Source organism: Haliotis cracherodii, unplaced genomic scaffold (genome assembly GCF_022045235.1).
Source record: "Haliotis cracherodii isolate W230 unplaced genomic scaffold, xgHalCrac1.p SCAF_18, whole genome shotgun sequence".
Classification (NCBI taxonomy): domain Eukaryota; kingdom Metazoa; phylum Mollusca; class Gastropoda; order Lepetellida; family Haliotidae; genus Haliotis; species Haliotis cracherodii.
The window spans coordinates 4,502,919-4,529,736 of NW_027266273.1; the positions used below are offsets into that span (position 1 = coordinate 4,502,919).

The 26,818-nt window shown below is 41.4% G+C and overlaps 1 protein-coding gene across 1 annotated transcript in view; it reads left to right on the top strand.

Moving 5' to 3' along the window:
* Positions 1–26,818, top strand: part of LOC139466013 (titin-like) — a 347,974-nt gene that overhangs the window by 34,114 nt on the left and 287,042 nt on the right. Inside the window, exons 24-56 of the mRNA XM_071248028.1 lie at positions 1,268–1,564; positions 2,435–2,589; positions 2,827–2,975; positions 3,457–3,595; positions 3,694–3,874; positions 4,172–4,389; positions 4,807–5,112; positions 5,870–6,156; positions 6,541–6,842; positions 7,440–7,637; positions 8,164–8,451; positions 8,692–9,311; positions 10,092–10,350; positions 10,660–10,966; positions 11,567–11,921; positions 12,989–13,225; positions 13,889–14,136; positions 14,261–14,468; positions 14,845–14,977; positions 15,122–15,284; positions 15,591–15,721; positions 16,075–16,135; positions 16,845–16,946; positions 17,560–17,667; positions 18,477–18,626; positions 18,967–19,350; positions 19,865–19,966; positions 21,347–21,403; positions 21,976–22,497; positions 23,518–23,616; positions 25,059–25,130; positions 25,553–25,627; positions 25,948–26,115. Coding sequence (XP_071104129.1) covers positions 1,268–1,564; positions 2,435–2,589; positions 2,827–2,975; positions 3,457–3,595; positions 3,694–3,874; positions 4,172–4,389; positions 4,807–5,112; positions 5,870–6,156; positions 6,541–6,842; positions 7,440–7,637; positions 8,164–8,451; positions 8,692–9,311; positions 10,092–10,350; positions 10,660–10,966; positions 11,567–11,921; positions 12,989–13,225; positions 13,889–14,136; positions 14,261–14,468; positions 14,845–14,977; positions 15,122–15,284; positions 15,591–15,721; positions 16,075–16,135; positions 16,845–16,946; positions 17,560–17,667; positions 18,477–18,626; positions 18,967–19,350; positions 19,865–19,966; positions 21,347–21,403; positions 21,976–22,497; positions 23,518–23,616; positions 25,059–25,130; positions 25,553–25,627; positions 25,948–26,115 — 7,081 coding nt within the window. The remainder of the gene's footprint in view (positions 1–1,267; positions 1,565–2,434; positions 2,590–2,826; positions 2,976–3,456; positions 3,596–3,693; positions 3,875–4,171; positions 4,390–4,806; positions 5,113–5,869; positions 6,157–6,540; positions 6,843–7,439; positions 7,638–8,163; positions 8,452–8,691; positions 9,312–10,091; positions 10,351–10,659; positions 10,967–11,566; positions 11,922–12,988; positions 13,226–13,888; positions 14,137–14,260; positions 14,469–14,844; positions 14,978–15,121; positions 15,285–15,590; positions 15,722–16,074; positions 16,136–16,844; positions 16,947–17,559; positions 17,668–18,476; positions 18,627–18,966; positions 19,351–19,864; positions 19,967–21,346; positions 21,404–21,975; positions 22,498–23,517; positions 23,617–25,058; positions 25,131–25,552; positions 25,628–25,947; positions 26,116–26,818) is intronic.

The following is a 26,818-nucleotide window of genomic DNA, read 5'->3' on the forward strand; positions in this document are numbered from 1 at the left end:
ATGTTGTATCCTCCATATAGCATCCTGAGTCCAGTACTCTATACTGCATCCTCCACCCCTGTATATATATCATGAGGTCAATATAGGGTGGATACTCTTGCACGTCCTGGCAAGGCGAAATGCATTTGGATGAGATGACAAGGTTTTAAGGTTATGGTGTATTGGATGTGGTGTAGGACCATCATTATAGGTTTTGTTGCTTAATATTATTTTTTCCTTTTTAATGTGACAAGTCAAGAATCTCAAGAATAATTTTTATGTTTGTGTTTGTAAATTAGCAAGTGTTTTAGGGCATATTTATCAAAATTGTTTGAATTTGGAAATTTGTTTGGATATTTGAAACACAAGGGTCCGATTCCACAGAACGATCTTGGCATAAGATGATTGCAACTCACATACATTGACTGATGATGGTTGTAGCATTATGATCACTTTGTGGAGCAGGGCTTCTGTCTTGTGGTCAGCTGTTGACTGTTGGATACATATGTTATCTGGTTATGGGATGTTATCTTTGGTTGTGGGATATATAAGTCATTAGTGATTACTGGTGCCCAGGTGGTTGTATTTCCTCTATTTGAAACAGGAAAACATAGCTTCGTCATACAAATCTGTACAGAATGTTTCGCTAAATTGTTGCAAAGACTGAAGACTCACCAGTATGTATAACACTACATCAGGCATCAGGGAGTAGAGAGTAAGACTGTTGTTAATAATATCAATGATACACGACCTGAAGAATCAGCTCACAAGTTATTTGAATGAGATGTAATATTTGGCTGGTTTATCTGCAACCTGTTATTCATTTCAAACAAGCAATGATGACGACAGTCTTATATGAGACTGGGCTCAGACAAAAAAATACTTGCAGTTCACTAGCTTCAGATATCAGACTCATGCAGTTATCTCCGACATGAAATTTACTACTTTGAGGCAACTGGCCCCAGTGTTGTAATTTTCTTTCCCCAGTCTATGCCTCCTCCTAAAAAACTTGAGCTTTCAAATGAATATTCTGTGTCAGTGACAGCCCGGTGGTGTAAGAATCTCAATTTGTATGTAGAGTTATGTCCCTTAGATGCCTTGTCACATGTTGGAGTCCAAAATTTGTCTTGTGAGTTTAGCCAACGTGGTAAACATATAGGACCTGCATCACTTCAGGCTTACCTCCCACATTAATCTGGCACACCATAATGTGAGCAAAATGCTGTTCGAAGCAGCATCAAACCCATCCAAATGCCACTGCTTCACTGTTGATCCTCCTCCCTTACAGAAACACACCAGCAAATCGTTCCTCCCGAGTTCATTAAGAACCTCAAGTCAGTGGAGGTCATCGAAGGCTCCTCTTACGCCTTTGAGTGCCACGTTCAGGGTATCCCATCGCCGACTGTCTCTTGGTACAAGGACGAGATTAACGTTGATAACTCTCCAGACTTTGTCATCACAAAAATCAATGGCACGTGCTGTTTGAAGATACGTAGAGTGGTACAACACCATGGTGCACGATACACATGTCGAGCCTTGAACCCTGGTGGCGAATCGTCCACATCAGCTCGTATGACCGTTATACGTAAGAGGATTAAGATCTTGGCATGGTCGTGTGTGTGAACATTAGGGTGCATGTTCTTTACAGAACAAAGGCATGTTATGAATTAAAGACAACATTTCTCAACTATGAAAATGTTTGTTTCATTTGTACCTTTAACCAACCAACACAAAGTTTGGGCTGTTTGATAAAAAGCATGATAATGTTTTTTTTAACAAACATTATAATTTGTGTTAGAGTGAGTTAAAATGTTTGCTTCTGCAGAATCTAAACTATATAGAGATGATACTTATTAATAGGTTAATAAACTACCATTGATGTTATAGAATATGAATGCATGACGATAACTTGTACGTAAGGTGTGGTGAAATGTGAACAGTCCCTATTAAATAACACCTCCAGTGCAACCCTAACACCCAAACAAACAAAATGATCATAATAATCATACGTTTTCTCCTTTCAGTTTCTGCTCTCTCCCTCTGTGCATGCACTCTTGTCCCCTTGATATGCTCATTCTCCCAGTTGTATTGTGCCTCCCCTAAGATCTTTTTTGAAAAAGAATTTTGGTTTTGACATGTTTGTTATGGAGATAAAATTGTGTGTTGTGATTATGCATCAATCAGATATATGTACATAATTTTTTCATTTTCTTCAAATATGAGAAATATTATTAGAGTTCACAATTATAACAACCTAACAAAGCAATATAATACAGTTTACTATCAAATGTACAGCAGTTTTGGAGTCAGTAGCATACTATCACACAATGTTGCACACAACAGTGCTTTAGAAAACAGTACAGTGCTTTAGTACACAGTCCAGTACAATGTTGTACACTTAGCCTTATGTTGTGCACTGCATGACAATGTTGCACAGTGTTGCCCTCTGTTGCAGCTCTCCAGACACCAGTGTTCCACCAACCCCTCCAGGACATGACTGTCCCCGAGGGCAAGGCGTTCCGCCTGGAGGTCCGCTTCACCGGATCACCTGCCCCCGAGGTCCAGTGGTTCCGGGGGATGGACAGAGTCATCACATCAGGACTCTTCAAGGTAAACGCTTCAAAAATATATTGAAAACTTAAAGTATAAGACAAAATCATTGGAAAAGGAACACATGCAAAGTATAGTAATGAGATGTTAATATAAATTTTAATGGAAATATGATATATCATGATTTTTTTTCTAGTCTTTTTAGGAATTTGTACTATTTCTTTATATTCAGTTCATGGTTATTATGGGTTGTTAGCATTATTTAGGTTTCTAATTGTTCTGATTTGTGACTTTCAGGTGACTGTGGAGGTCAACTATTCCTGTCTGGAAATAGCTGAGGCGTTCCCTGAGGACTCTGCCCAGTACACTGTGGTTATCAAGAACGCAGCCGGAGAGGCTAGAACACAGTGCAGGATCACCATCGAGAGTTTCTACTCCAGCACTGGGTCAGTAGGGTTCAAAACATTCATTGATATTTGTAGTTTTTAATATTTTCTGAGACATTAGCATTTTCCAATTCATGGGAATGACTTGCAACAAGTCAAGGAATATTCTTTGTAATATGTAAAGAAAATATTTCTGAGATATGACACCTCAGAATGACTTATCAGCATCATTCTTACAGCGATTCTCACTGTTGTTTAGGTAACGGGATTCTTGTTGAGGCGGGCGGTCGGGTAGCCTAGTGGTTAAAGTGTTTGCTCGTCACGCCGAAGACCCGAGTTCGATTCCAGACATGGGTACAATGTGTGAAGCCCATTGCTGGTGTTCCCCGCCGTGATATTGCTGAAAAATTGCTAAAAGCGGCGTAAAACCATACTCACTCACTCACTCACTCACTCACTCACTCTTGTTGAGGCCATATTGTAGTGCAGATCCAGATAACGGAAACAAAAGGATGTACTTACTTGTATTTGTGTTGGTCAGTGAGGAGATGTCTCAGGCCTCCATGGAGCAAGTGGCCATCAAGCCTCAGTTCACACAGCTGTTGTCCCCGACCAAGACAATCCCCGAGGGATCTCGTGTACGTCTCGACTGCATCATTGTCGGACACCCAGAGCCAGAGGTAAGAACCTACCTCAATATGCAGAAGCTGTAGATTATTTCCAACAAAAATCAAATATAGAAAGTGTGAGGTTCTATGATAATCCTTCTCTGTGCTAGGTGATCTGGTTCCACAATGAGAAGCCCGTGAAGGAATCAAAGGACATCCAACTCCTGTTCGAGGGAGATCGCTGCACACTTGTCTTGAGAGAAGCTTACCTTGAAGATTCAGGAACATACAAATGTGTCGCCAGGAATGACCATGGTCAAGCTGAGAGTGGCTGTAAACTTCATGTTGAAGGTGAGTGAAATTTAATTTCAAATCATTCACTTCCAAATCTTCATGATTTCATGCATCTCGTTTCATATCCAGCTGAGAGTAATATGGTAGGGCTCTTAGTATAAGCAAATATATCTTCTTCATCATCTTATGTAAATTTTGTATTCAGGATTTTACGATTAAGTGCATAAATCATAGCATAGCTGAACATGTTTGCCAGTGCTTATATTCTTACTCAGGCTCTTCCTTAGGGTGTTCCAGTATCACCTCCATCATCATCAGTCATTTACATCTCTCCTTTTCCTTTTCCCCACAAAGTTAAGAGAATTTATTCTCGTGACTCTGTAGCACTCAGCGAGCTTAGTGACGCGTCCGTGGGCGAGCTGTCACCACCCAAGTTCACCCAGCTGCTCAAGGACATTGCTGTGAACGCTGGTCAGCGAGTCTGTCTGCAGGGCCGTGTGACCGGTCACCCCCTTCCAGAAGTACAGTGGTTCAAGGATGACCATCCTCTTCAGAGCTCACCAGACTTCCAGGTACGTCAATTGAAGGAATAAATTTGAATTTCGAAACAAATAAGAATATAAATGATGATCAGTTGATGCAGAATATTTATTTTGCCTTGCTTCATGTTCTGGTTTGAATAATACTGTTGCCATCAGGATTATTTATTGACATCAGTGTTTTATGAACATTAAAAAATAGTGCTACGGTTGTTTTGTACAACAGCACCCAGGTTAATTGTATTTCTTCTCTATGGATTTCCTTGGTCAATATATCAAAAGGCTGGAGGCAAATTGTAAAATGTCTGGTTTGATTTGAAGTCAACTTCCACTTGAAATGAAAGCAAAAAGAATTCAAGAAGCGCACCACTTTCACATATGTTTGAATATTTGCAATATTTAGGGTAGACTCATCAATAAAACTACAAACACCTCATTGTCCTATCCCAGATTACTGCCTTTGCTGATGTCCACTCCTTGACCATCCAAGAAGCATTTGAGGAGGACAGTGGCACATACATGGTGAAGGCTGTCAATGTTGCTGGCGAGGCCAAGTGTGTCTCCCAGCTGCGTGTCATGCCTTCCCCTGAGCCAATGACCACGGTGCGTCGCACTACCACCGAGACTCGCGTGGTTCGTCGTGAAGAGATCGCACAGGCAGCACCAGAGTTCAAGAAGCTCTTCCAGGATGTCAACGTTAGGGCTGGTGAATCAGTCACACTGGAGTGTATTATCACTGGAAGTCCAAAGCCAAAGGTTGGTCGATGTTTGTTTCTTGGTTAAGGATCTCATTTGGTTGGCAGATTAGGACCATGTTTGCTGTAGGGGTCATTTGTGAGGATTGGCTGGTCACAATGGGTGTTTTGGGCCTTGTTCCATGATTTGTTTGTTTGTTGTTTAATGCCACACTCAGCAGTATTCCAGCTATATGACGGCGGTCTGCAAATAATCAAGTCTGGACCAGACAATCCTATGATTGACATCATGTGCAGCGATCTGTGCAATTGGGATACGATGACATGCATCAACCTAGTCAGCGAGCCTGACCACCTAATCCTGTTAATCGCCTCTTACGACATGCATGGGTTGCTGAAGACCTATTCTAACCTGGAATCTTCATGGGGCTCCTTGTTCCAAGAAGCAGCCTTCAACTATTGTTAATGTTATAGTATGGGAGTTATCCGATCCTGCCTGATTGTGTGACGTTGTACCATGACACTGGTGATGGGTGCTCATGCTATCAACCAGTGGTCTGTCTGGCCCAGACTTGATCATATACAGGCAGCTGTGATATTGCTTGATTAATGAGTGAACATAAAACAACACTCACTCATTCACCCTTTGGATGACAATGATACTCTTCTTGGATGGTATATTACATATTTTGTTCATTTTTGATGGGTTTATTGCTACTTTTTCATGGTCAATTCAGAAACAACAACTTATAAGTTCATATTCATAATCAAACATGTCTATAGTCAACTCAAACCATTATGACACTTTGTTGTTCCAGATCCAGTGGCAGTTCAACGGTGAGCCACTGGTCTCCCAGGACTACAACATGACCATGGAGGGAGACACCTACAGACTCATGATCCCCGAGGTATTTGACGAGGATACGGGCCGCTTCAGTGTCACAGCAGAAAACAACCTGGGTAAAGCCACCTGCTCTGCCCAACTGACAGTAGCACCAGAGCTGCCCAGCACAGAACCTCCCACGCTCCAGATCCGCAAACACAAAGTTAGGGTGGAGAGAGAGGTTCCCATGGATACATCTGAGTCCACCACCTACGAGGAAGTGTAAGTACTTCCACACAAATGTGGTATAGTTCCATTCTCATATGAAAAATGATAAAATATGGGCAAACAATCAAAAACGAGAAGTATCAACTTTCCCTATTTATATCTTTAAATGGGCAGATTACTTGAGGTGTGTATCTCATGGGCACTAGATTATACTTGGTACTCTTGAGCAAATTCATTTTTTGCACATAATTTTCACCCATGCTTATTTTATCTCTGTGCCTGGTATGTATTTGCAGATTTGTGTAATTTTCACTCATGTATTGAGACTACCCAAAAAATGTAATAAATTTCAGTCAGAATTACAGAATTATTTTTATTTTTTATTTTTTATTTTTCATTTTTATTTGTATTTGTATTTGTATTTTTATTTCCCCGTAGAACCCGAACTGTGACACAGACCGAGACGCGTCTAGAAAGGATGATCACTGAGATGCAGGATCAGACATATGCCCCTGGCACGGAGCACTTCGCCACCACCATTACCACTGGTGTCGAACAGCAGATGCCCAGGGTGCCCTCACACGAACATTTCGCCACCACGATCACCACCGACCTGCCACAAAAATATCAGCCGGTGGACCTGACGATTGAAGTTCCTGTTCCCCCCAAGTTCCTTCAAGCTCTGAAGACAATCACTGCCATGGAAGGAACACGAGTCATCTTTGAAGGTGTTGTAACAGGTGAGTTTCACTGAGATGATACTAAAGTAGATCCAGGAAATACACACTAATATTTGCTTGGTTTGGTTTGTTTGTTGTTTCACGCCGCACTCACCAATATTCCAGCTATATGACAGCGGTCTGTAAATAATCGAGTCTGGACCAGACAATCCAGCATCGATCCACACAATTAGGATACAATTACATGCATCAACCAAGTTAGTCGTTAGTCGCCTATTACGACAAGCATGGTCACCATTTACGGCAACCATGAGTTGCTTAAGACCTATTCTACCCCAGATGTTCACGGGTCCTAATATTTGTAGAATGTTTTTTTGTTTCTCTGTCCCATGGGGATTCTGGTCAAGATATGCCCCCAGTAAGATCATGAGATCATAAGATCTGGCTTATAAGAATCAATGGGTGGCCTGGCTGATTGTGTGCCATGATGCTCCATCATTGCTCGTACTATCAGTCACTGGTTTGACTGACCAAGGCTGCTGTGATATAGCTCAAATATTGCTCGCAAAGTGTGGCAAAAACAGCATTATTTCCCTCAGTTTAGATTCCTTAGACCACAGCTACTTCTGTATTTTTATTGAGTTGATTCTCTTGCAGGAAAACCAGAGCCAAGTATCAAATGGTACCGTGAGGGAAGGGAGATAACTCAGCAGGCAGATTTTGAAATCTCCTATCGCCAGGGGCGTGTTACCCTGATAATACCCGAGACGACACAAGACGACGCTGGACAATTCAAGTGTACAGCTGAGAACATTGCTGGACAGTCCTCTAGCACAGCTGAACTCATTGTCAGAGGTAGGCAATGGCTGTCCTTGTCTGAATGTCTCTACATCTATTTGTTCCATTATTTATCATTGTCATTATGTTATGTGTATTGTAGTCATTTCTGACTACACTTATCACTAAAATGTTGTCATATTAGTGGGTCTAAGGGACTACAATTTGCTGTTCAGAGTTGCATCCCTTAGTTGTGCCAGGATTCAAATTCCATATACTTTATGAGTCTTTCCTGGGATGTTAGGATAAAACTGAAAAAAGTGTTCAAAGTTGTTCTTACCTCACTCTTTTCATATAAACATTGCTATTGAAAATAAAGAGTGTGTAAACAATTGTTGACTCTTAAAAAAACCTCTCACTTTACATCCACTGAGTAATAGGTAGTCTTTGTGTTTGCTTGAGTACTCAAAACCAGGTTTGCTTCCCAAATGGATAAATGAATGCCAGTTCTTGATTAAGCCCAATAAACAGGCTTTCAGTTGTAGTCAAATTGACTACATTTGTAACTAAGTGTCTCACTGTCAGTATAAATATTTTCTTGCAGCTTCTATGATTCCACCCACATTCACAGAGAAGCTTCAGAAGGTCCATGCTAAGGAGGGTGAGCCAGTCCGACTCACTGTCCGCGTGGCTGGAACACCAGCCCCCCAAGTCACATGGTACCGCGAGGGTAGCCGTATCGTCAGCTCTCCTGACTTTGAGGTCATCCAAGAGGGAGATATCCACTCACTCTACATTCCGGAGGTTTTCTACGAGGACGCCGGACACTTCATGGTCCGTGCTGATAACCCAGCCGGTGAAGCTACGTGCTCTACTCAGCTTATTGTGCCAGGTGATAATCAATAGCTTTGCTTCATATGTCCTAGTTGGACCAATGTTTATGCCAAAAGAAAATGTGATGGAGAAATGGTCTTGGTTTACAGGCTTTCAGTTGTAAAATGATCACTGTGTCTACTCCTTTTTCACTTTGTCTAGATTAGTTTCAACTGGTTTTATATGAAGTATTTTTTAGAATTGTTATTTATGGTTCTGCTTAGAATTTTATCTTATATTAAAATATGTATTTCTGTAGCTCCACCTAAGGAGAAACCAGAGCTTCCAGCTCAACGTGCCCCAGAAAGGAAACCAGTTTATGAACATGTGGAGCCATCAAGAGCTCCACCAGCCAAGGCTCCAGTTTTCCCACCAATGGAGCCATCTAGAGCTCCTCCAGCCAAGGCTCCAGTTTATGAGCCATTTGAGCCATCTAGAGCTCCTCCAGCCAAGGCTCCAGTTGTTCCACCAATGGAACCATCTAGAGCTCCTCCAGCCAAGGCTCCAGTTTTCTCACCAATGGAGCCATCTAGAGCTCCACCAGCCAAGGCTCCAGTTTATGAGCCATTTGAGCCATCTCGAGCTCCACAAGTGAAGACTCCAACCAAGCCTTACCCACCTCCTGAGGAGCCAACAGCCAAGGTGCCCAAACTTCAGCGCCCATCGGACTTTGCTGCCACACCTGCTCCAGTTCCAGCACAGGAACAGCAAATGTTCCGGGACCAGATTGACATGCAGATGGAGGCCGATCAGCAGCTGCCATCATTCGAGAAGAGAATTGCTCTGTTTAGTGAAGAACAGCAGGCTCCACCTCTGCCAACATCAGATATTCCAAAGAAACCTATTCAGACTGGCAAAGAAAGGCCAGCATTTGTAGCAGTAAGTTTATGTTTATTTGAATACATTTACAAGATTAAGTACTGAGTTGAAAGATCGTAAATTTCATGGTTTTTGCTGACAGCCTGAAATGTTTATATACGATAGATATATTTTTCCAGAATTTAATTTCTATAATTAAGGATGCATATAACACACATATTATACACAAATAAATAAGTCTTGTATACATTGAACAATCGGAAGGGGTGCTAATTGGGATTGTTCACTAGCCAATATATTAGCAAATATCGCCGTGGCCACTTATTATATGTTCAGTTCCAAATTGAAATTAAGCTTGGTTAAATCTTTCTACCTATTCCACTTAAGTTTAGGTCACTGTCCTTTGCATGCCATGATGTTGGCTCTAGTAGTATTAGAACTGCCTCCATGGTCTAGTGGATAGAGCATCTGCCCAGAGAGTGGAAGGTCGGCCGTTCGATACCAAAAGATGTTAAAAGATTGTGCTTGTTGTTACCCTGCCTGGTGCTTGGCATTAAGGGGATAAAAAAAGACTGGTTAGCGCCATAAAACAGACTTTATTCTGATTTAGTACAAGCAGCCACACACACAAATACACACATGCATACACATCACTATGTAAGTGCAATAATCTTGAACCCGACGTTAAACCCCATTTCACCTCATCTCACTCCTAGTATAAGATACTGGTACATCATTTTGTTCTGACTCTTCTGACACAGACATAGCCCTGACACATGCACACTTGTGATGAGTATATGAAAAGAAAACATTTGTCAATTAATGGATTTTATGTAACAGCCTCTGAAGAACACAGAAGCCAGACAAGGTCAGAAGGTCGTGTTTGAGGTCAGAGTTGATGGCAGGCCTGAACCAATAGTGAAATGGTACAGAGAAGACGCGTTGATCGAGACAAGCCCCGATTATGAGATTACCTCTAGCAATGGAGTTCACAGACTCACCATCCATGAAGTCTTCCCAGAGGATTCTGGAAAGTTCACCTGCATTGCTACCAATGCTGATGGAACAACCACATCAGAGTCTCGCCTCTATGTTGAAGGTGAGTGTTGGTGCATCGAACCCTAGAATAACAATTGTTATTTGTTTGGAGCTTATCAAACTGAATATCATGATTTACGTCTTCACATATCTTAAATACTTTTGAACATTCATTCATGCAAGTTATTTTTCAATTTAATAAATGAAGCCAATCAGGAAACAGTAATCTGGTAGTGGATGTGGCCTGTGTTTTTCGGGGATTATGGAAAAATATATGCAAAATAATTGCTTGTGTTAGCCAAAGAACTGTCTTGAAATATCTTGCATTTTTTTTAGAGTAACATTGCATTGATGTAAGATCTTTTTACAGCTGCACCAGAGCCCATGGAGGTGACTCCGGCTCCGAGAGCCCCAGTCTATGCCCCACCACCTCCAGTCACACCAACCAAGGCAGCACCTCCAGAGGTGGCCCCTAAACCAGCACAGAAGGCTCCACTGTGGCAGCCCCCGCCTCCACCCGTCCCACCAGCAAACATCCCGCCATCATTTGTCCAGCGACTCAGTGATGTGCGGCTGGTGGAGGGAACTAACACCAAGTTGGAGTGCCGTGTGCTGGGAAAGCCCTTCCCACAAGTCTCATGGAGGAAGGATGGGATGCCAGTGTATGAAGGTCCAAGGTATGGGAACACAGTGTGGTTCATGTTGCACACATGTCTTCCAGTGTTAATGCATCCATGTACAGGGTATATCTTTATCCTATAATGGCTCCCTCAGCATGACAGATTAACATTAGTAAAAAGAATTGGGTGGTCCTTCTGTCTTACCTATAGTAATTGAAAGAATCGGGTAGTGCCTAACTTCTTTTGTGAGATCAGGTAATGTCCCTTTCCTGATCATCCATTAGTTGATAAGCTTAGCAAGAGGTTTTAATCTAGTGGAAGAGTTTTCAGCAAAGTCAGTCTTTTGTTATTTTGAGAATGACTTTTCTCTATGGTCTGGGTCTAAACATTGAACATTCACACCAGTGAATTTTCTGAGTAATTAGGGTCATTTTTAACTGTCAATATACATCATGAATTTGAGCTTGCAAACAGAGTTGGTGTTCGAGGACCTTTTGAGATTGAATCCAATTATCTGGGACTGCTGTTCATCCGAGCCTATTCAATCCTTTAACTCAACTGATATATTTGACATCAAAAGTTTGGGGGATTCCTTCTATATATTTCTAATATTCATATAATCAAATGAACACTAAGATATATCACATATTCTTGCAGACACAAGATGATCAACGATGAAAGAACAGGACGTTGTACCCTCCTCATCTCCAAGAGTTTCTCGGATGACGAGGGAGAGTACACCTGCACTGCTGCCAACCCTGCTGGGGAGGTGTCCACCACGGCCAGGCTGCTGCCAGAAGGGCCCCGCTTCAAGGAGATGCCCGCTGATGTCCAGCCAAGCCCTGTCCAGGAGATGGTGCTGGCTGCAGATCAAGCTGCTCCTCGTGCCGAGAAGGAGAAGGACTTCTACATCCCTCCAGGTCAACGACAGCTGGATCGTAGAGCCATCGAGAGACTGACATCAGAACCTGAGGATGAACCGATGCCTTATGAAAGAAGAGTCAGCGAAGCTGTGAGTTGGACATTATTTAATATACCGTATATCGCTGTGTATAAGGCGAGGTTTTCATACCTAAAATGAGGGGGTTAAGAAGGGGGTCGCCTTATACACGGAGTCGAAGATCTCACATTTTTTTCCACTGGAGATGTCAACCAGCGTCCGATAGCCAGCCCAGCATTTGACGATAAAACTTCTTAAATGAATTTTATTTTACAGGCACCAATTTGGTGTCGTACCATGTAAACACAAAATGGCAACATTTGCTGGAGTTACATACGCGACCAATCATCGTAAAAAAAACAACGCAAGATAAACATATTTTTATTGCATATATAAGGTTTATGTGCGCACTTGTGATGTGCTTCATTCCAGGTCGCCTTATACACGGAGTATAGGATTTTGGGTTGATTTTGAAGGCATGTACAGGGGGGGCGTCTTATACACAGCAATATACGGTAACAATGACAAGCCAATCGTAGGGCTATGCAGACAATATAAACCCAAGATGCAGATTACACGTGTGTGTTTAGTCCCATTCCAACACATCCACAGTGGAGTTCAGGTCTTGATCTCATGACATGTGATAAATCTTGCACAAGATTACAATACAGACTCTCATACCAATCTGCTTCACAGTTTGTCGTCCCCATGTGCCTTCATTGGTAAGAATGTTCATTATGTTATTTCCCTCCTTCATGTGATGAAATACACCATATACATAGTTCAACCAAACAAACACACGCTTTCTGTGAATCATAACCTAAAACTGTAAATGTACGCAGATGCCTTTATTGTGAATTGATTCCATTGGCGTAAAAGGCAAAATGGCAGTGAAAGTTGTATGAATGGATCACTGAAAAAGAGGGAATCAGTCTTGAGCAAATTAAAGATAAGGGACCTTGAAGATACATGTGTTTGACAAAGCTGTATTCGCAGATTTGAGGCTTGGCTTTAAATCAAAATAATGAGACGTGCTAATGGTCCAATATGGGTCAATCTAGCTTGTTTTATAATCAGTGTTATGGTAAATGTGAAAAAAAATCTAGATGTACAATTGACATCAAGCTTTCTTGTTGTAGGAATTCAAAGTTTCCTCATTTGAGACACGTCTCATGAGTGAGATTGAGTACCGTGAGGGAAAGATCCGCTTCAACAGTGAGACAGAGACCGAGTACGACACAGACCAGCCTGAGGACAGAGTCGGACCAACACAGACCATGGCCCCTCAGATCTCACAGACCCTCAAGGACTTCAGGCTCATTGAGGGGTCTGACGCCACATTCGTCTGCAAGATCATCGGCAGACCTAGGCCAAAGGTTAGTGTTATCTATACTATGACCTCTTATTGATAACTCAATTTTGTTCTCTTTTTATCTTATGTTTAACAATGTGGTAGCCTTGTGGTTAAAGCATTTGCTTTTCATGCCAAAGACACGAGTTCAATACCAATTAAGGGTACAGTGTGTGAAGTCCATAGCTGGTGTCCCAAGAGGATGATTTTGCTGAAATATTAGTAAGGGATGTGGTACACCAAACTCCATAACCCTGGGACTTCTAGAACACACCAGATTGTGTTAAACACAGTGGATTCTGTGATATCTCTTAACTCACATCTATGGGGAGTCTGGGTTAGAGTAGGTCCCGAGTGGCCTATGGTCATAAGAGGCAACCCTATGGATTGGGTAGCTAGGGTTGATGTACTGTTTGATGTCATTGTACCCAACGGCATTAATCATTGCTCAAAATATCTGATCCAGACTCAATTATTTACAGGCTGCCATCATATGACTGAAATATTGCTGTTTGTGGCAATAACCAACAAAACAAATATGTTTACATCAGTTATGAATCCATTGTGCATAACACACCCTCTTTGATACCTAGGAATTCAACAGATATATGTAGTGTGCTTCATGCATTATTGCTACAACATGCCACCTATTTGAGTGGAGGATTGCACTGTGTAATGCTTTTTCCAGACTGCCTGGTACAAGAATGGCAAGCGAATCAAGCGTTCCAGCCGCTACGAGATCAAGTACACTGCTGATGGCTACTGCACACTGAAGATCCGCATTGCTCTGCCAGAGGATGCAGGACACTACACAGTGCTCGCCGCCAACTCTGTGGGACGCAACACCTGCTCTGCACAGCTATATGTGGACAAAGTTGGCAACATCGACGCCACCTCCTTCGTTGCTCCAGAAACCCTGGAAAAGATCTTGAACAAGTAGGCCAGATTTTGTGAAGCGAAATATTATTGACAAAGTCGTGATATAAACTGATTAACGGGTATTAACTTGTAAATGTGGTCTGTGTTATAACCTTGTAATGACCTTGACCTGGTGTTTCAGGGGCACTGAGAAGGGCAAGAAGGGACTCGAGGACCAGGGCGGGATATTTGAAACTCACACCCGCCCCGTCTTCAAGAAAGTACCAGAAAACATGGAAGTCCGCGAGGGACAGACTGTGAGATTTGACTGCCTGGTGTCTGGCCGACCGCTCCCAGAGATGTTGTGGTTCAGAAACAACCAGCCAGTACATAATGACGACAACCATAAGGTAGGGGACTTTAACAGTAGACCAGCTTCATCAGCAGAAAGGCTGAAGTCAAACAATATAATATGAACTCTAATGCATTGGCAAAAACATCCTGCAGTAAAATATTTTATTTCTGTTTTGTCAAGAGATAAATATTTTAACCATGGTTAACATATTGGATACATAATTGACAAACATAATAAGTCATTGTACTAGTTGATTGGATGGACTTGTCTTCTATTTTCTCTGTCCTATGATAAGTGTTGTGTCGTGTTGTAGTGAAGCACATTGTGTCAGGATTTCTCTGAAACTTCAGGAAACAAGTCGTGTTGAAGCAATCAGAAAATAGGAAACAGGCATGTTTTAACTGAATTTTAAACTGATCCTTCATCCACAGATTGTGATCAACGAGGATGGAATTCACTCGCTGATCATCTTGTCTGTGACACGGCAGGATGCTGGCAACTACACCTGCATTGCCCGCAACAAGGGTGGCGAGGACACGTTTGGAGTGGCTCTCAATGTACTGGGTATGTAGATTCATAGAGATTTTCAGAGTGCTGACTATTTATAGATTAGACATGTCATAAAAAATGCATAAGTAATGTTGTAATCATAAATTCGTACTGACACATCTCAGGTTTTATAATTTTGATTACATCCTTATCTTCCAGAGCGCCTGCAAATGCAGCACCCAAAGTTTATTGATCGCATGCAGAACTACACTGTACGGGAAGGTCACCCTGTGACCTTGACCTGTCAGGCAACTGGTGTCCCCACCCCAATGATGAGCTGGCAGAAAGAGGGCAAGATGCTCACCCCCAACAAGGAATACAAGTAAGTATATATCTGTTATAAAGTTGTATTCTTCCCAGGGAGCTGAGGAAGTGTTATGCTTAATTGTGACCTTGTATGCTTTGATCAGTTTAATAATGATGACCTCAGGACTTCAGCTTAATGAGTGATACATTGGTTGATTCAGTATGAAACTGTGATGGTTTATGAAAACTAATAATGACTAGATGTTAGATTATTTTTGAAAAAGGGATTGGACTCTGAAATTTTAGATGATGCTTTGCTCATTATTGATGTTTGCTTCCAAGGTAGAAAAGAAAAATAATATTCTTGTAATTGCCATTTCAGGATTGACACTGAAGGTGGAAGGTCATCTCTGATCATTGACCAAGTTGTGCCCTCGGACAATGCCTGGTTCCAGTGTTCTGCAGTGAATGTAGCAGGCACTGCCACAACACGAGCAAAGCTGGTCGTGCAAGGTGCGTTGGAATTAACAGCTTCTTTGAACTGTTACTGTTGATACCTGTTCATCAACATGTTCGTGTTGAGCCTCATCCGCCATTGGGATTCCATTTCTGAATCGGCCCTCCGAATCCCATGGTAGAGTTAAGTGAGGTGGTTTTACAGTTTGTGTTCTGGCTGACTGTGTGTCACTGTGTCCTTGACATTGATTTTTGCTCTTGCTGTCAACCACTGGTTTTCTGGCCCAGATGTAGTTATTTACAGGAACCTTTGATACATCTGTAACATTCCTGACTTCAGTGTAAAACAACATTCACCCACTCATACAATTCAATCATTTCTGTTCAAAATGAGTTTTGATCCCTTTCAGTTGAAGCCAAGCAGCCAAAGCCTGAAAAGAAAGTCACCTACCCCAAGAGAACAGTTTCACCGTAAGTATCTACTTTCCTTTGCCAGTCTGGCACAGGGTGTTCAGCTTGAGCTTCAGGCTTGTGTAGAGTATACCACATAAGCATCAGCTCAGGAAACACCAGACATGTGTCATACGGAATCCATTGCTGGACGATTTCATCTACCAGAATGCATGGTCCAAGGAGGGCAAGATGTATCTACAATGTTTCTTTTATTGAAAAGTATGTGAGTTTCGGATGCTACCAGTAGCTTACCCTTCCAGCAAACACCTGGGCCCACTTGCACAAAGCGATCTTAGCGCTAAGTATTATCGTAATTCCCATACTTTAACATAGGCTTACGATAGTCTTAGCGCTAAGATTGCTATGTGCATGTGGGCCCTGGTGATTTCATCATTATTTTGCCTTTAATGCCCTATGGAATCTGTCTTGGCAGATATTCAAGACTGATTATTCTCTGGTGTTGACATTTTGAATTTGTTTGGTCCCAGTGGACTGGTGAAAGTTCCAGATCATTTGTCGGGATGTTTGGATGTTTGTTTCAGCTGTTTTGTTAGTCTTCTAGCAGTTGGTCCTTGACACTCTATTCATACTCATGAGGAAAGCTGATCTGGAGAATGTGTTAGATGTGAAATGCCTTGAGGTTTCAATGCAACAGTTCGTGGACTGTTGTCCAGATTGTCCATCTTCTGTGACAGGCTTGTGATTGTTTGTCGTGTTCTCCCTGCAGTCACTATGACATTCAGCCTGAAGGCCCTGTGCAGCAGATCACCTACGTGAAGGATGGGGATAGCGCACTCCTGCGATTGGTCAAAGAGGATGATGCCAGAAGGTGCGAATTAAGCATGTGGCATGGAGTTTTGTAGGAAAGGCAATCATGGCCAGTCTGCATGTGTTCAGGTCTAGCTCAACAAGGAGCTTGACTTTACAACAAATTATTACTATCAGAAATGCCTCATATATTGCCTGGGGCGGTCGGGTAGCCTAGTAGTTAAAGCGTTCGCTCATCACGCCGAAGCCCCGGGTTCAATTCCCGACATGGGTACAATGAGTGAAGCCCATTTCTGGTGACCCCGCCGTGATATTGCTGGAATATTGCTAAAAGCGGTGTAAAACCATACTCACTCACTCACTCATATATTGCCTGAACTATTTTATGAAGAGGACTGAGAAACATGCTGATGAAATATTGGTGATTATGACGATGCCATTGATATAAGCCATTTTGTTCAACCATTTTCTTTGGGAACTATTTCTTCAATGTTCTTGTGTATTTTTCCTCAAAACTGCATGTGTAATTCCATGTTAATGAAGAACTTCCTGATTTTACCTCTCCTACTAATGTAAGGAGTCCAGTCCAGCATGATATTTTTCAGCCCAAAACACAAATTAATTTGACTCAGGTAGTGTCACAGATTTCTAATGGTACCTTATTCAACATCCAGTTACTATGATATCCAAGAGAAGGGGCCTGTCCAGCAAATCAGTTATGCCTCTGAGACGGAGAGGGGTACACTTAGGATTAAGTCCCCTCCTGGCATGGACAGAGAGAGGTTGGTTAAGATAGTAGTCGGTTGTGCTGGTGTGGCTTATGGGGATGTGAACTGTAGTATTGTCAGTAATCTAGCTAGTGTGTCTGTCTCTAGGTTGTTGGCAAGTTTAGTAAATATATGTTGTCATAACAATCTAGTCTCGTAAGTCTCACATACATGTTGTCATAATTTGTTGAACTAATTAAACCTATGTTATGATTTATCAATAAAATCATTAATTTTTTATTTATTTTTTTTAAACTACTAGATAATTAAGTCTTAGATATAAAGCAGACTTAATGGAATTAACCACTATCACTAATTCATTTTTAGATAAAATGGTTTCTTTTCTTAACCATAATAAAATTGATTAAATTGATTTATTAGACTGAAGGCATGTTATAATTAACAGGCTGACCTTTATTGTTGTAATGGCATTTAAAAACAATTAGTTTTCTTGTTGGTTATTAATGTCACATATTAGTTGATCGTAGAATGTATCCTTCAGATGTCATGATATTTATTAAATTAATCAACCAATCAGTTTGTTTTCTCAGTAAAAGTTTCTATATGAGCTATTGACATAGGAATATAATAGGAAGATAGGATATTTTCATATCTTAGGATCAAATGATGACTATATGTGGCATGCTGGTAAACCCAAACAGCTTCATGAAATGTTTGTTTTTTTAAATTTTGTTTATTAAAAATTCAAACTGAAATGTTAGATCTCACAAAATAATATTGAAATTTTTCTTGTGGAGTGACCTCTGTGTGATTTTCTGATTCTCTTGAGTGACCCCTAACTTGTGTTTCTCTGTGTGTAACAGCAGTCCTGACTTATCTCCCTTGATCTCCACCCCTGGGGAGTATTACTCCACCCCCAGGGGCCGACTGTACGACCCCATCCTTTCCTCTCCTCCTCCTACCCCAATGTCCACTGATCTGTCACTCGAGGACTTTGGGATCATTGTCAACAGGTTTGTCTCCTTCCTGCATGGCACCATACTTCAGAAACAAGTCTGTACTTCTCACTTGTGTGGGACCAAACATTCTGGTTGCTTTTCCATGTTGTCAGTCAAGTGAATTATTAACCTGTTTGGACCTTGAACTATTCTGATGAAGTTAATGTACATGTTTGACCAGAGGCCGATTCAATGCTGCATGTGAAGAACTGCAACCCTTGTGTTGTTGTATTGATGACATTGTCTACTAATGAACAATGAAAGAAATTTTTTATCAAATTCAGCTCAAACTTAATATTTTCGCATGGATCAAACATGTGAGATAAGTTTCTAAGAGAGTCTGTGTGGTTGCTAGGATGCCAGTTGAGGAGCAAATGCCAGTATCACCTGTCAAGGCTCCAAAGGCACCAATGGCGCCACCCCCAGCACCAAAACCAGCTGCTCCAGTGGCATCACCAATGGAGACTGAGCAGGAGGAACTTGTTCTGCCCAGTGTTTCTGAAGCTAGGAGAATGTTTGACAAACCAGACAGTGCCCCACTGCCACCTCCGGCTAAGGTGTCGAAACCTCAGGCACCACCGGCGCCAAGACCAGTGCCACCACCTGTATCACCAGTGGTGCCTAAACCAGCGCCGAAGTTTGCAGCACCACCAGTGTCACCTGTGGTGCCAACTCCTCAGCCTGTCTTTGTGTCCACTGCTGAACCAAAGGCCAAGAAGCCAAGAGAGATGTCGCCAAGGTGAACATTGCATGCCCGAGTTTGTGTCGGAAAAGCTCATCTTCATGCATGCAAATGATTTCATACAACTTGGTCTCATTTTTATCTTGAGACATCTTCCCCTGACCTCCGCTTAGCTGTGCCAGGATCTGCTGGTGATAGGTTCAAGTCCAATATTTGACACTGTCATGATTCGTGGTCTGTCAGCACCATACTTGACCTTGAGAGTTTAACCAAGGTGGTAAATGTCCCAGGTTAAGCTTGCATGGTGTACAACTGAAATACTGTTCAATTCAGATTAAGACCCAACTGACTGACTCTCTTGACTGACATATATTTGTTCAGTTGAATACATGTTAGGAAGAAGAATGTGTTAATTCGTTGACTGTCAGCAAATATACATTCTCCTTTCCAATAATTAATTCTGTGGTTAATGTTTTGATTCTTGCATGAATTTCTGTGTAAGATGCATCAAGAAATATTTGTCATTTCAAGTTGATTTCAATATGCATTGTTGACCTTTGTGTTGGTCCAGCTATGACATCCAAGAGACTGGACCTGTTCAGTTGATAAGTTATGCCTCAGACAACGAGAGTGGCTACCTCAGACTCGTAGATCAAGAGCCAATCCGGCCAAGGTTTGTCTGAGTAGATTATACTGCATGGTGTGAGAAGTAGATGACTGTAGAAACTGATGCTGTGTGTTGCTGCTGATGGTGAACACTGGATGATTCTTAACACTGAGATTATTGAGATTAGACACCTTTGACTGCTGCTGGCATGGGAGTGAAAATTGATGAACCAGTTCTAAACAATTCTCATTAACACTGTAATGTGTCAGCTTGATTGTGAAAATAGACCATCCTAATTGTTTGTCTTTAAGTTTTTTAATTCTTTTCAACCTGAGTGTAAAGTTGCAGCATGCCTCCATTCCATGGCTCATTTGCATAGAATGAGCAAAGAACTCCCATACTTTGACATCGACTTACAAAAGTCTTAGCACTAATATCACTGTGCAAGAGGGCCAGGCATGTTTGTAGCAGACAGTTGTTGATGCCTTTGTAGCTTGCCACCACCAATGGAGGCTGAGGAGGGGGAACTTGTTCTGCCCAGTGTTTCTGAAGCTAAGCTAAGAACTCCCATACTTTGACATAGAGTTACAATAGTCTTAGCACTAATATCACTGTGCAAGAGGGCCAGGCATGTTTGTAGCAGACAGTTGTTGATGCCATTGTAGCTTGCCACCACCAATGGAGGCTGTGGAGGGGGAACTTGTTCTGCCCAGTGTTTCTGAAGCTAAGCTAAGAACTCCCATACTTTGACATAGAGTTACAATAGTCTTAGCACTAATATCACTGTGCAAGAGGGCCAGGCATGTTTGTAGCAGACAGTTGTTGATGCCATTGTAGCTTGTCTAGAAATTCTGCTCTTCTGGCAGTGTGGCAGTAGCATGATTTGGAAACCATGTGCCCATTCTCTTAAGTCAAGGTCATAATGTCTAGTTACATCTTTCAAAGCATGACAATTGGTAGCAGCTTGCATGATATCTAATATTTTCTCTGTCTTTGAATCTTACTCAGAAGCATGTACTGGAGAAACATTCATCAAAGACTTATTTGTACATGACTTACTTGATTTTGGAGTTTGCTGAAGGATACTGCATCATATGAAGTTACAGAACTGGAGTGTTTGTGCATGGAGCATGTGTACATTCTGGTCAATATTCAGAACCATGTTTTAAAGATGTATTCTACAAAAAAGTAACAATTTGCTGGTATTACTTGGATACATATCATCTTCTCAAGATCTCTTTCAACAATGTAAAATCCTTTTGCTGATGTTATCTATGGCTATACAGATATATTACATGTTGCCACGATGACTACAAAAATGTTACATGTTGCCACGATGACTACAGAAATGTTACATGACACTTCTATGGCTGTACAGAAATGTTACATGACACCTCTATGGCTGTACAGAAATGTTACATGACACCTCTATGGTCATGTTTGCAGGAAGCAACCCATTGACAGGACTCCAAAGCTGGAAGTAGCACCCGAGCCTCAGAGAAGGTTAATATAATAATCTCAGCATGGCTTAGAGCATGCATAATGTTGACAGTAAACTCTTGTTATTTCATCCAGATCCTAAGGAAACTGTAGATGTGACCTATCTGGTTATAAGTACATTACTTGACATCTAATTGGTGTTGCATCATACATATATGGTTGAGTCATGTAAGTTTTATTGAATGCTTATATCCTCATACTCTCTAGTTTAAATATTTGTTAGACCTACCTTTCATGCATGAGTTTGCAATGGTATATTATCTCCATAGGGATGAATATAAACCCAACTGGACCTGCGTAGACCATGTGTTTACCCTTAGCAAGCATGTAATAAGAGCAAGATTCCATAGCAGTCCCACATATAATGCATGTCCTATTTGTCCACTTCACTGACATACTCTAGGGATAGCATCAGTATATGTATACTACAAAAAGTCTGTATCAAGCATCTTCAGGACCAAGCTTAATTATAACAATCATTGAGTAGAGCAGTGATACAGGTGAGGAAAATTGAGGTTCCTGTTCCTTATTATATTGCCAAAACATATCTGTAGTGTTCACAAATTACCACACAGACCACAGCCACAGGCTCCACCACCACCGCCGCCACCACCACCAGCACCACCTAAAGTGGCTCCTAAGGTGGCTCCTAAAGTGGCCCCCAAACCAGCTCCTAAACCGGCTCCAAAACCGGCACCAACACCATCACCAAAACCGGTTCCTACACCAGTTCTGAAACCAGTCACTCAGCCACCGATCTATGCCCCATCACCAATGATCCAGCCAGTGATTCAGGCACCACCACCAATGCAACGGTTCAAAGTAGCACCATCTCCACGAGTACCAATGATGGCACCGAGACCAAGAGCTCACTCAGTGCCAAGAGTGGCACCACCAAAGGCGCCACCTGCATCGATCCGTGTAGTGAAGTTGCCCTCCCCACCCAGGGAGAAGGTCGTTACACAGCCATCACCAGTGGTTACCAAGCCACCGCCAACCACCAAGCCACCTCCACCAACCATGATGAAGAAGGCCAAGGCGCCACAAGTGCCAAAGAAGCCTCAGAAGGTCACCTTTGTGCTTCCACCTGGAGAAAGGTGTGTGAGGTTCCCTTGAAGCTGCACCTGGCTGGTTTGGATTGACAATTAACATGGACTTTAACATCACGGAGTGTTCGCTGTTCATTAATCTGAGTGCTCCTGCTATTTTGGACATGGCAATTAACACATTGGACTGATTCTTTATTAACAGTTGTGTTCTCCCTGTGCTTACATCCATGCTCACGATATCCAACCCATGGATAGCTGTGGAGCAGTAATGGACAGTTTAGCACATCCACATTATCCTTACTCTTTAAATGATTTCCTCTTTCCAGAAGATTTGTTCTCAAGCCTTTCTTTCCACATTCATCTGCTTGTGTGGTCCATTACCAGGACATTGAAATAACCCTCACAAAGTCTAATGCTTCATGATGCTTATCTTTTACAATAATTTCTTACGCTGTTTTCTTTCGTGTGGATTTCTTCTCAAAGAACAAGAAACAGGATATTTTTCCATCACCTTCATGATACTGTCTCAACCACCACCAACCCTTGAGTGTGCATTTGCATGATCATTTTGTGAAATATTACATGAAACATTTGTTGAATTCAGTCTTAGTGTACTGAGGATCACAGGAGAGCATGCTAATGACATTCCACAGTTGCAGGAGCTGAAGGGTAGCCTAGTGCTTAAAGCATTACATTGGCTTGAACAATGCCAGGGACAAGGGTTATAATCTCCAGATGTTTACAATATTTTAAGTCCATTCTCAGTGTCTCAAGCCAGACATGGCTCGAGTAATTCAAAACTCAACTCACATCAGCAACATATACAAATATTCCTTCCACCTTGTTCAACCAGAAAAGAAACTTGGGCATGTTCTGTCAGATTCTTTAAATTGGTCAACTGTACAATTAAACTGTTTTTGTGAAGCAGAAAATAGTGGATGATATGTAGTTTCAGTAGCAGGCAGTTAACTAGATTAACTTCCTGTAGTAGCATGTGAAAGTTCATGTTTGCTGGATACTGTGACCAAGGCTTGCCAAGTTTGACTGATCGTATTCTCCTCCGCTCAGTGAGTACGAGATCCAGGAGGAAGGACCAGTCCAACTCATCTCTTACGCCTCAGACACGGAATATGGGTCTCTCCGCCTCGTCAAGCAGGAGAAGAAGAGGTTGGTGTCTGTCTGCCCAACTTGCTGTGTGCTTCATCTTTGTTTTACATTTTGGAGATATTGAGAATTTGCATGGAGCTACAGTCAGCAGAATCGCCAAAATGTTCCCTCTGTGTCCAGTAACGTGTTCTTGAAGATTTCTTGATGCTCAAGTGTTTTAACTATGCATGTTTGGTGTTCACTTTTTGCTTAGGGGCAACTTGTGGGAGATATGTTTATAAGGGCTTTAACAGTAATCTGTTCTTTGAGTATGTAAATTTTGCATGGTGTGTTGATGTTCAAGGTTTCCATGAAGGTGTTCTTATAGAAGGAATGAGAAGTAACAGGGTTTCTGTCCTGTTGAGAAACTTAATTCTGCATGAATTAAGTGAAGAGTTCTGGATTTGTTTTCATATGAGTTGATTTATAAACTCCAAAGTAATTGTTCACAGCAAAGACATTGAGATGCTATGATGCATGGTGTGTTGGCGTACAAGAGTTGCAGTAGCTTTTATGTCATAGAAGAGGAGATGAGAGTTGTGTGACAGTTTTGAATAATTTTGTACAAAGAATGTGGAAGATGTTTTGATGTATCTCGTTGCTGCATGATGCCACCAGATCAGACAGTATCAGGTGTTGATGATTGATCCTGAGCTATGCCTGATGGTACAAGATCAGCGACTTTCAGGTGTTGATGATTGATGCTATGCTGTGCATGATGGTACAAGATCAGACAGCTTTCAGGTGTTGATTATTGATCCTGAGCATATGCCTGATTGTACAAGATCAGACAGCTTTCAGGTGTTGATTATTGATCCAGAGCTATGCCTGATTGTACAAGATCAGACAGCTTTCAGGTGTTGATGATTGATCCTGAGCTATGCCTGATTGTACAAGATCAGACAGCTTTCAGGTGTTGATGATTGATCCTGAGCTATGCCTGATTGTACAAGATCAGACAGCTTTCAGGTGTTGATGATTGATCCTGAGCTAAGCCTGATTGTACAAGATCAGACAGCTTTCAGGTGTTGATGATTGATCTTTATTGATTGCTGCTTCAGCTTCAACCCATGGGCAACAACCGACAAAAGAAACATGTTCTGTTTGAACTTTGAATTAATGTGTGTTGCATGTATTGTTTTCAGAATTCAAGATGGCTGATAACGCATGACCCTTGTGTGCTGTTTGATGTCAATTAAATTGTTACATCTGCAAATGATAGGAATACACTATATTGATGGATTGTTATGTAAAGCGCAACATACTGGTAACACAATTGAAGCCTTCTTTATTTCTTGAGCAGAATTATGAAGTGTCTTTAATTCACACCAAGGTAAAAAAAGTGGCAAATTTATCAGAAATCATTCTGAAGGTCAACTTTGGTAAAGACCTAGTGAAATGAATGATAAAACGGGAGTTAACCAAAGATATCATCTGTTTAGATTTGATTGATCATCTTTCAGACCTGAGCCCAAACCTCAACCAACATTTGAGCCAGTCACAGCCACATTCAAGGTCCCTGAGAAGGATTACAGGTAACTGAGTGTTTAACACTGTTTTACAGAGGGAACCTGGTCTAGAATATTATGTGCATAGAGTAAAACATAAGACTTCTGCCATAGATCTTGAACTACTTTTTCAGGATCCGAAAATGAGCTTGAAATGTAAGAGCTACACTTGTCATTCATGGGAATACCATGATATTATATTCCAAGTTCCCTTTAAGGACTTTTCTAGACGTGTATATTGGTGATGGGTATATATATTATATATATTTCCAACATTTTTACAGTTATTCTACATATTGTTCACCTGTTTGTATTGTGATATGTATTTTTTATGAGATATGTTCAACAACTGATAGTCTCGGGGCAATATTCCTGGTGTTTGAAACTGGTTGTAGATATGTATGAACATTCTGGTAACATTTTGGTAATCTGGCACTATTCCTACTCAGACCTGTGGCACCATCAACACCAGTACCAACTGTTCAGAAAGTTGAGATGCAGATTCTACCACAGGCACCTCCAAGGTTAATTGCCATTCTGTTCTGTGTGATCCCTGTTTTGTACAAGTTCCCAATGACCTGAAAATTAACCAATTTGATAAGAAATGGTTTAATATTTTCTGATAAATATTATAAGATAAGAAACAGCTTTAACTTGGAGATAATCCATTTAAAATCTTTATTACCCTTTAAAAAAGTATTTTGATTTCTTTTTTCAAACATGTTTGCTGTGCCTAATATCATTTCCTCAAAATGTGTGTCCATAATATTGCACCTGTCAGAAACACATTAACAAAGAATTCTCTGCACCTGGCATATTTCCATGAAAAATAAATCTTTTTTAGCAAACCAGCACCTCCACCTGTGTCACCCAAACCCTCACCAAAGAGGGTTCGTGCACGCAAACCTAAGCCTGAGGAAGAACCTCAGCCAATCATATTGCGACAAGATTCCTCACCATGGTGGCCCGAGAGCATTGATGTGCCTCATGCTGTAGACACATATCAGAAGGGGTTAGTTTCAAGACTGTTAGCCCTTAGCTGGAATGGACACATTTGGCCTTGATCAAGCATCTGTGAATCATGCAGTACTTTGTCATGCTTTGTGGAAGCATCATGCTTGTTTCTTGGCTGAAGCATCGATTATCATGCTTGTCGTCTCGTCTTGACCATCATTGTGCAGCTTCTCGTCAGTGTTGTCTGAATATGCATCATTGGTAGTATTTATATAGGTCCAATGCATTGGTGCAATGTTCTAGAGGACCTTTGAAGTTCATTGCCTTTGTAGAGAGTCTGCTTTTTCACCCTGAGTTAAAGTAGAATGGTCTTGCTGTTGATTATCCCGAGAAACCAATCCAGCTTCTTACTTCTAGAACCCTAGATTCAATTCTTCATAAAACCATTGAGTTTGCACATACATCTCCTCCATCAAACATCCTCCCTGCATTAGATTTGAAGACATTTTGTTTAGAGAATTAATTTGTTTGTAGCATCTCATGTAGATCTCATGTGGTTATGTGTTTGCTGTCGTGAGGTCGAGGTACCCGTGCTTCAGTACCAGCATCAGTAGAGTTCATCTTCAGCGACAATGCATCACTTCATGTCCACAAGACCATTCACTGACTAGATTCAATGCTTTTATGGCATATTGCAAGAATGCTGAATGGCATATTTTCAAAGCTTTTCATTGGCCAAGATGCTGTGTGTTTTCATTGGC